Source organism: Chanodichthys erythropterus, chromosome 23, assembly GCF_024489055.1.
Source record: "Chanodichthys erythropterus isolate Z2021 chromosome 23, ASM2448905v1, whole genome shotgun sequence".
NCBI lineage: Eukaryota > Metazoa > Chordata > Actinopteri > Cypriniformes > Xenocyprididae > Chanodichthys > Chanodichthys erythropterus.
In genome coordinates this window covers 31875930-31886123 of record NC_090243.1, presented here as the reverse complement: position 1 = coordinate 31886123, position 10194 = coordinate 31875930, and the positions used below count along the sequence as shown (strand labels likewise).

The window sequence follows — 10194 nt, the reverse complement described above, 5'->3', positions numbered from 1 at the left end:
CAGCACCAAAATGAGGTCCCAAGAGGGTATGGAGGGGGGACGAGGAGGATTTAACCGTCTCGCCCCCCTAAGGAACCTGATGACCAGGTCGTGCTGACCAACAGATTTGCCATCTATGTGGTTGTGGTAAGCGGATATAGCAGCAGTATGGACTTTGAGGGTGGAGGGGGACAGCCTACGCTCCAACCCTTGCTGCAAGAAGGAATGCACGACTCTGATCGAGCATCTTCGGGGGTCTTCCCGGCGAGAAGAGCACCACTCGACGAACAGGTTCCACTTCGAGGCGTAAGCACGTCTTGTAGACAGTGCACATGCCAAAGTGATGGTGTTAAGTACCTCAGGGGGTAAGTCACCTAGAACCTCCGCATCCCGTCCAAGGGACCAGACATGGAGTTTCCAGAGGTCTGGACGCGGGTGCCAAAGAGTTCCCCGTTTTTGAGAAAGAAGGTCTTTCCTCAGAGGGTTGGGCCAGGGAGGGGCTGTCGCGAGGAGTGATAGTTCTGGGAACCAGGTCCGGTTGGGCCAATAAGGCGCAACTAACAAGACCTGCTCCTCGTCCTCCCTGACTTTGCACAGGGTCTGTGAAAGTAGGCTCACTGGGGGAAACGCATATTTGCGCAGGCCCCGGGGCCAGCTGTGAGCCAGTGCATCTGTCCCGAGTGTCCCCTCGGTCAGAGAGTAAAACAACTGGCAGTGGGAGGTTTCTGGTGAGGCAAACAGGTCTACCTGAGCCTCTCCGAATTCTCTCTAGATCAGCTGAACCACCTGGGGGTGGAGTCGCCACTCTCCTGGCAGCGCAGCTCGTGATAGCTCGTCGGCCACACGGTTGAGCACACCGGGAACATGAATGGCGCGAAGCGACCTCAGATGCTTCCGACTCCACAGGAGGAGATGGCGGGCAAGTTGCGACATGCAACGGGAGCGTAGACCACCTTGACGGTTGATGTACGCAACGGTCGCAGTGTTGTCCGTACGGACCAGTACATCGAAGCAGGCCTTTGAGGCGGCTCAGAGCAAGGCGTACTGCCAGCAACTTGAGGCAATTGATGTGCCAATGCAGATGGGGTCCCGTCCAAACCCCTGAGACTGCATGCCCGTTGTACGTGGCACCCCAGCTGGTGGCAGAAGCATCTGTGAAAACCACAGCATGCCGGGACACTTGTTCTAGGGGCACACCTGCCCGGAGAAACAAAGGGTCCGACCACGGACTGAAGGTTTGGCGGCACTCCTGAGTGACTGGCACCCGGAACGTGCCGCACTGCCACGCCCATCTCGGAACTCGGCCGTGAAGCCAGTGCTGAAGCGGTGTCATATGAAGCAGACCGAGCGGTGTTACAGCCGCTGCAGCCGCCATATGCCCCAGGAGCCTCTGAAAGAACTTCAGTGGGACCGCTGTCCAGCCGTTGAACGTATTCAGGCAGTTCAACACCGACCGAGCGCGTTCCTCTGTGAGGCGTGCTATCTGTTCGACCGAATCCAACTCCATACCGAGAAAAGAGATCCTCTGCACTGGGGCGAGTTTGCTCTTTTCCCAGTTGACCCGAAGCCCCAACTGGCTGAGGTGACTGAGCACCAAGTCCCTGTGTTTGCACAACTGATTCCGAGACTGTGCTAGAATGAGCCAGTCGTCTAGATAGTTGAGAATGCGAACACCCTGTTCTCTCATGGGAACAAGGGCTCCCTCCACGACTTTCGTGAAGACGTGGGGAGACAGGGCCAGCCCGAAGGGTAGGACTCTGTACTGATATGCTCGACCTTCGAACGCGAATCTCAGGAATGGCCTGTGTCGCGGAAGAATCGAAACATGGAAGTACGCGTCCTTCAGGTCGATCGCTGCAAACCAATCTCGGGGACGGATGCACTCGAAAATGCGTTTCTGCGTGAGCATTTTGAACGGTAGCTTGTGGAGGCTCCGATTCAAAACTCGCAGGTCCAAGATCGGTCGTAACCCGCCGCTTTTCTTGGGTACAATGAAGTAGGGGCTGTAGAACCCCGACCTCAAATCAGCTGGAGGGGCCGGCTCTATCGCGTCCTTCGCCAGTAGGACTGCGATCTCCGCACACAGGACAGGGGCATCGGCATCTTTCACTGTAGTGAAGAGGACGTCCCTGAACTTGGGGGGGATGCCGGGCGAACTGAATCGCAAAGCCGAACATGATGGTCCGAAGGAGCCAGCGAGACGGACTGGGGGGCGCTAACCAGGCTCGCAGAGACCGTACAAGCGGGACCAAAGGGACCACCGGTGTACCCGCAGCAGGGCAGCGAGGTGGAACACAGGGACGCGGCTCGGGGGGCTCTCTTTGTGAGGCGGCCCGAAGCGGCGTCACAGTGTGCTAGGCAACACTTACCTGGCTCCACGGATGGACAGAGGGAGCAGTCGAGGCTTTGGCTGCCCGCTGCTCGCTGCTGTCCGCTGGCGACAGAAGAGAGGGATGAGAGTGGTGAGGTTTTTCTCCTCCCACTGCTCTCCAAACCCTCTTCAGACCTGGAAATGGAGGAACTGCTCTTTTAAATTTGGGTACCGCTGCCTCTTGGGTCAGTGGCGGAACAGAAACAAACCCAATAAAAGGATTTACCACCCGGCCCTCCTCCAGGGGTGGAAGAGCAGCCCCACCCATCTCTGGGTCGCCCGTCTCAGGGGTGATTCTCACCAACCACTTAAACAGCTGCAGAGACGGGAGGCGTCATCTCCCCACAATGGACACAGCAGAGCCTGCTGGGCCGGAGTTTCTTGCAGGGGATGACACCCTTGGCGACGAGCAGACTGAGGGGCGGCCCAAGAGGAACTCAATGGTTTGTCATGGGAAGCTCCCCGGTCCGCTACTAACTGAGGAGAACCGCTGGGCTCAGTCCTCGACAGTGTCACCGAAAAGGCCACCTCGTAAGATGGGATCATTGAGAAAGCATTTAGCTTGACAACCTCTCACACCTCACAAGGTAAGCAAGGGGGCACTTCTGGACCACTGAGGTGGACATCGTCTGGCTGAGGGCCTGCGCTGTGACTTTGATCACGGTTAGTCAACAAACGCAGCTCAACCCCAGCACAGAACTACCCTCATGCAAAAAGAGTGCCTTGGCCTCACATGCAGGGTGGGTGTGGTCTGTGTACAGCCACCCCATCCAAGAGGGTAGTGAGAGAGGAAAAACTTATGCAGATTTTGGCACCTTTGGCATTCCATATTTATGGCACCAATAAACCCCCATACTGCCAAGTTTTCCATGCACATCTGGAAGACCCAGGAAAGCATGGCTTTAAACTCCAAATCTGAGTCAGCATAATCACACACCATTACAGTGGGCAGCATCACCCTCATTTCCAGAGCATTACAGCACTCTCTCCGATGCTGCAATCGACGTCTGTCCCTCAGCTGGAGCTCTGAATGAAATGCTAGGTTCCCCTATGAGAAGGACCAGCAATCCAATCCAGAAACTGCACAGCTTGCAATGCGCTAGAGAGGGAGGGGCCCTAGGGGGTTGGTTCCCCGAAGGAACCCCTCAACCTCATGTCACCCAAGCCATATCAGCAAAGTAGACCTCTTCTGGTGCACCAGAGAGGGCGCTACAATGGAGATTATGCTAGGGAACCGTGCATCTAGAGCACAGAGCGAGTGCTGGGTTGCCGTGACAACCCGCGCTGCAGCTCGATGGCACACAACACGACAGAGGAGCGAGAGGTTTGCTCTCGTTGATCTCCACGGTCTCCCAGAGTGTCGGGCAGACCCGCGGCTGTGCTTTTACACACAAGCGGCAGCTGGCCAACAACAGAGGGGACTCAAGCTTCCCGGAGAAAGAGGAGTCACGACCGGCGTGTCGACGTGATCATGATCTCATATGAAAACATGAACACCCACGAACATCATTTCAGCACGCGCCCAGACGTGTGAAACGGTGATCGTGGCCGTCAGTGAGGACAGGAACGACCGCATCCAGAAACACAAGTAGGATGTCATCTTTAAAAAGACGCAAATCTACTTGTGTAAGCTCTTTCAGGGACTTTACTCTTTTAGAAGTGCTGAAGCACGCAGGGGAACGGCCACCGCAACACAGACAGGGATTGTGTGCAGCCTGTCGTGTGCTCTCTCTCTCTCTTTGAAGGTGCTCACTCTTACCAGCCGTAAAAACGGCTTTTCAGCGCTCAAAAGCGCACCGTACCGGCCGTGAGAACAGCCTTCTGATGCTGTCAAACAGCTATTTGCTCAAAAACGGCAAACAAAATAAAAACAGAAAAAGAGAGGACTTCGACCCTGCTGCTGTTTGCCCGCACTCGGAAAAAAAGAGAAGTTCAACCAAAAAGCTTGACTCGTCTTCTAGCAGACACTCGCTTGCAGAGAACAGGAACAAACACCGTTCGGCTCCGAAGCGAAAAGCTGAAGATGCAACGCACCTGCTGCTCATTATATACCCGCACTGCGAGGCGAGCAGCTGATGCATATGATTGCATGCCAATGTGCATTGGCTCGTTTTAGTTACACTCGAAGTAGATTGGCCTCTCTAGCGAGATTCCTATTCGTCGGTCTGTCCGACGTACGTCGAACGTGACCGACTGAATGGGAACAACTAGAGAACTGGGTGCCTAAAATCAGATTGAAAATGGCAAATTTAAAAGTACACTCCGTTATTTCACCAGTCAATCGTGAAAGTCTGGTGGTTGAAAGTTTCTTTTTTTTTTTTTTCAATTCTAAAGAAAGAGCAAGTAGCAAGTTCTTGAGCCCTCGAGCACCCTCAGGATCCGTGCCTATGATCCAAAATACCACAGTAACAGAAACGGTGGAGTCGACGGCAAGAGGAGCCATGATGGTGATGCAGCTGACAACATCCGGGGGACAACCGAAGGAGAAGGAGGAGCCGATGGATTCCAGAGTGCAGAGAAAGAGTTGATAGTACTGAGCTACCCCACTGGTACTGGAGACCTGAGCGGAGTCACAGCGATGAGCGTCTGAGGCAGAGCCAGACCGGGTTCCTTAGTCCCACCAGCTCCACCCATCACTCTTATGTCACGGACTTACGAGCCTTCCACTGCACTCAACCTCTCCACCCCTACGGCTCCAGTGGGTTCCTCCTTCCCTCCAGCTCCACCTCTGTCTTCGCACTCTGCAGTGCGAAGACAGAGGTGGAGCTGGAGGGAAGGAGGAACCCACTGGAGCCGTAGGGGTGGAGAGGTTGAGTGCAGTGGAAGGCTCGTAAGTCCGTGACATAAGAGTGATGGGTGGAGCTGGTGGGACTAAGGAACCCGGTGGAGCCTCAGGGCTCAGAGTGTCTGATGGAGCGGAGTGGTTGGAGGAGCCAAAGCGGAGCCGACAGGTCAAAGGGTCGAGGTGGAGTGGAGGGATCAGAGGCTGGAGGCGGAGCCAAGGCAAGGCTGGTGATTGCATGACCTGAGGCTTCACGTCGCTGCAAGGCATCACTGAGGAAGACGAAAGACCGCAGGCATCCAGCTGAGGCAGGGCTTGTGGACTCACTGAGCTGTGCAAGATTTGCATTGCGTGCTTCGCCCCGTGAAGTGGGCATACAAGGAAGCGCGCTTGTATTCGGAATTCAAGTTTTACACTGAGAAGCTGAGATGGTGTGTCCTGGCCGTTCAGCAGTGGTACGGCAATTGCAGCGTCAGGACGTGACTACTCTGTTCCCTCCTTTAGGGAACAAGGGATAGAATAGTAACCGAGATGTTCCCTTTCAGTCAGTCACGTTCAACGTTACGTCAGACTAATTGGGATCTGCTCCTCATCCTCCCTAACATTGCACAGTGTCTGTATGAGAAAGCTCACTGGGGAAAACGCATACTTGCGTAGGCCCCGAGGCCAGCTGTGTGCCTCTGAACAGATCATCTGAATCAGTGAGTTGTTGACTCGAGAACAGATGCAATCCAATTGGTCCAATTCACAAATTAATCATTCAGTGCAATTTGCAAACTGATTTAACAGGTTAATCGAAAAGTATCAGCTCTTCCACAAATTGGTGACTATTGCGTCTCGGAACAGTTGACAATTTTTTTTTTTTTTCAGTTGAAAATAACGAGTAATGACATGTTTTCATGAAATGTAGTGGAGTAAAAGTAAAAGTTTTCCAAAATAAAAGTGATAAAGTACACACACTTGAAAAATGTGCTAAAGTACAGTAACAAAGTAAAATAATTTGTTACTGTCCTCCACTGCTTTAACGTAACTATTCCATAATAAATATTATTAACTTTTTTTTTTTGACAGTGTCATCCTTTCATGAAGTGAACTCTTCAAGTTAATGAATTTTATCCAGAGGGGATGATCTTAAATTGTCAGCTCTGTTACCATTTTGTATAATAAATAACTGATCATTTGAAAGGCTTAAATGAAAGTATTCAGTTTCAAGAGGATATTCCTTAAATACTTACTGGATTACTGGAACACATTTTACTTTTTATGTAATATTTGTATTCCTGCCTGTTTTTGATTTCTCATATTATTAAAGTCAGCCAATCTTCACCACTATAGTGATGTGAATAATGTCATACCTGCCTAAACCTGAAAGCTAGCCATTAAATTCAACATAGTGACATACTGTATATAGTTTGACAGTGATCCTTCATATGGGGAAATTATTGATATGTAGATGCAAGCAGTATCTGTGCTGCAACAGCGCGTCTGAGCCAACTCAAGGGCCTAGTGCTAGAATGTCAGACTAATGAGCAATATTAGCACCCAGTGTTCTTCTCTGCTATAGCTCAGAATGACTCCTTTTTCGACAAGACTGCTGTAATACTCAGCTCAAGACCGCTGTTTGCTTAAGCTCTGTGGGGTCTATCAGAATTAAACCCCTATTTGTTGCCTTGTTTTGTCCTATCTACCCCTGTTTCTGAGTGAATAGTGCTGTATTAGAGGGACTGTAATAAAATTATTATATTGCCAAACTCTAGTGCTTTAGTACTTTAGGGGTTCCAGAAAAATTTGGTCCAGCCCAGTGAAGTTAAGCGACTGGCCTGAAAGAGAACAAAAATTTGAATTTGAATATGTTTGTCATTATCCAGTTTGAAAACTTTGGAATCTATTTTTAAATGCATATAAATGATTTTACTACTTCAAGAAAGTACACCTCTGTTTACATCAGTGTGTTGAAGAGAGACTATATGCCGGTCTGGGATGTGGGGGCTAATATGCTGAAAAACGGCTACGTTAATGTTTATCTCGTCACATTTAATTAGGTATGAAATACATTGCATGATGAATTACATAAATGATAAAGGAAAATGTTCAATTCAAAAAGGCGAAATATGACAAGAAACCTAACAACAAACAGAGTGGTGCTAAATGGAGTGCAGTAGAGCAGCTACAAGAATATCATTTACTGGCGGCACAATTTGGCATGGACCCAATCTGATTATTGGGAGGGACTTGACCATATACCCTCAATGTCTATAGTGGTTATGGCCCTGATGCTGGAAGTTTCAGAACACAGTTATAGAGTTTAATAACCTGCTGACACAGTTGGGTTTTCAGTTGAAATGTATTGAGTGGTGTTGATTTTATTGTTGATTTAAAAGCCACAAGTGTGATTCATTATGAGAGGATAGCTGGCTAATTCTGCAGATATTGATTCTGGTTGTTGTCTGTCACAATCTGCAGTTTTATAAATATAACTGGGTCCAAAATGTCCATTTTAACTCGTATTTATTTTATCTCTCTGATTTTCCTTTTTATTGCATACGACTCTTCTGTGCTTTAAGTGATTTCAGCCATTTGGCTAACTTTTGCTATTTTTCTAATTCCAACCACATGCTTCTCAATCCCACCCTCCAAAAACACATCGGCAAAATCATATTAAAATGATCAAAATGATTGACAGGCAGAATTCTGAGAGTTTCTGATTGGCTAGTTCCCCTGACTCACTGAAAAACCTGACACCTTCTAAATAGTGGTAAGATTTTATGAGTGGTAAAAAAAAAAAAAAAAAAAGAAGGCTTCCAGCAGCTTTAAGACTTTCCTCTTCAGATTTTCAGCAGACCAGTCTGGAGATGTTTTGTGGCAGATCATGTTGTTGAATGAAGCATTATACCCATTTTTAGAGAAGAAGATCTTGTTTGTTGCCAGTCCATGTTTTACATTTATTCTATGAATATAGTGATTTGATTTAATTGCATGCAATATTTGTTGTGACTGTAGGGCAGCCCTTCATAAAATTACATATAAATTATATGAAATGCTTTTTTTCACACTTTTTCAAAGTTTACACAGCATCCAAAAGACGTGTTCCAAAACCCAGAGATCTAACTACCTTCCATAGAACCTCATAAATGACCAATTAGGAACATACTACATATGCAGAAACTCATGGGAGACTCGACTCAGCTGAATAGTTTATTGTTAGCATGTTGCTAAGCTAACAACACAATAGGCAGCAACACAATGGGCAGCCATTTTTACTGTGGCGCCCAGGGAGCGATTGGGGCTAGGTGCTTTGCTCAAGGGCACCTCAGTCAATTCCTGCCGGTATTGAGAATTGAACTCGTAACATCCGGGTTACCAGTCCGACACTCTAACCATTTCCACAACTGCGAGAGTCAGACCAAAAAAAAAGAAAAAAAAAAGAAAAAGTTATTTATTTTATTGATTTAGTTGTAAGACATGGACAAAATGTGAGGCAGCATTAATATGATGCCTTTCTTTTGGAATAACCTGTGTTGGAAGCAAACTCAATATACTTTTTATAGATTCCCATAATGAGTCATAATTACTAGTTGATTTCAGTAGTTTGTGTATACCAGGTGTGCTGTTTTAAACATATAATTTCATGTTTTTGTCTTTATTTTTTTTTTTTTTGTGACTGTCTTTCTTTTCATTTATTCCTATCTCTGTCTTTGCCACAACTTTGATTAAATGTTGTCTGTAATGTGAATGTCATTTGTTTCCTGTGCTGATTGTTTTGTGTGTGTGTGTGTTTGAGAGATGATGTCAGGGTGAAGTGTACTGCTATCATTGTATTCCCAAGATAAATCACTGCAACTGTTTCCTGCTCTGATTACAAATGACATGCACATGTGTCTCTCCGATCAGAGCGGCAGGCAGAAGAAGATAATCGAGAGAAACAGTGAGGCGCTCAAACCTCTCCCTAATAATCAGCTGGACCAGTTCACCTTCTCTGTGCGGTAAGTGTCATTTCTCAAGGCCAATTTCATGTCTATAGGTATATATAGATATGTTCAGTAATGGAATAATGGCATATTTACTACATACTGTGCATGTTGAACAGTAGGCATTATGCCATGCTAAAAATTTTAAACATAAATCTCTTTGTCATCACATGACCTGCATGACTTTTAATTCAGCAGCTGGCATAAAGTTGCCGTTTTGAAAATAATAATTAAAACATATTATGTCCTTTTTATGCCTTGGCACACTGAAAATACAAGTTCAAGTTAGTTGCATTGCATTGTGGAATACAGTGTTACAACAGTATGCCGTTTTTTTGGCAAATGTATTAGTGCATTTGGCAATTTCGTGCATCTGCAAAATTTGCATATGCTGTGCACAGCATACTGCAGAAGTAGTGCACACACTACAGTAGTATACTGTGTCAGTGTGTGGATAAACATTAAAGGCCTATATACATATATATAAACGCGCACACACAAACCTAATATTTTGAATATTTCATCTTTTATTCTGAGATTATACATAAATCACACCACCTAATTTTCCAATATTTTTTGAAAATTGTTATTGTTGAGTTGTAATACCGCAGCTATTTCTCAGTGCATATATTAACACTCATCCACTTGCATGATTTATTTGAGGCTCAATATGAATGTCGCTGTCCGCAATATGAATGTCGTTTTATTGTCAAACTCAATGTGTGTTTTTATTGAAGGGATCAAGGTAACGTTAACATCGACAACACATAAAACCTTGTGCTGTGGATAATTGCTTTTTCTCTGGTGATGCAAAGTGCACAAGCAGGCCTACGAATGAGTGTTTTCTCCGTTTTATTGTGGCTTACAGCATTTGATATTAATGAGAAAACAGGAGTGAAAACACACCGACACAAACAGCAGCACTGAACAAATCTTATAAACGGCCTCGTCAAATTGCATTTCACAAAACACTTACCTAAATTTCACTGCACGTGCCTGCGATGAAAGCCGCTCGCCTAAATCCACAGAGGGAAAAATTGAGGTGTGTTTTTATTTTGATTTTGCCCGAATTATTGCCAACGCTGTACATTTCT

At 46.8% G+C, this 10194-nt stretch overlaps 1 protein-coding gene across 1 annotated transcript in view; it reads left to right on the top strand.

The window, feature by feature from the left end:
- Window positions 1-8999: 8999 nt before the first annotated feature.
- ofcc1 (orofacial cleft 1 candidate 1) overlaps window positions 9000-10194 on the top strand; it is a 64446-nt gene continuing 63251 nt past the window's right edge. Inside the window, exon 1 of the mRNA XM_067377704.1 lies at window positions 9000-9115. Coding sequence (XP_067233805.1) covers window positions 9000-9115 — 116 coding nt within the window. The remainder of the gene's footprint in view (window positions 9116-10194) is intronic.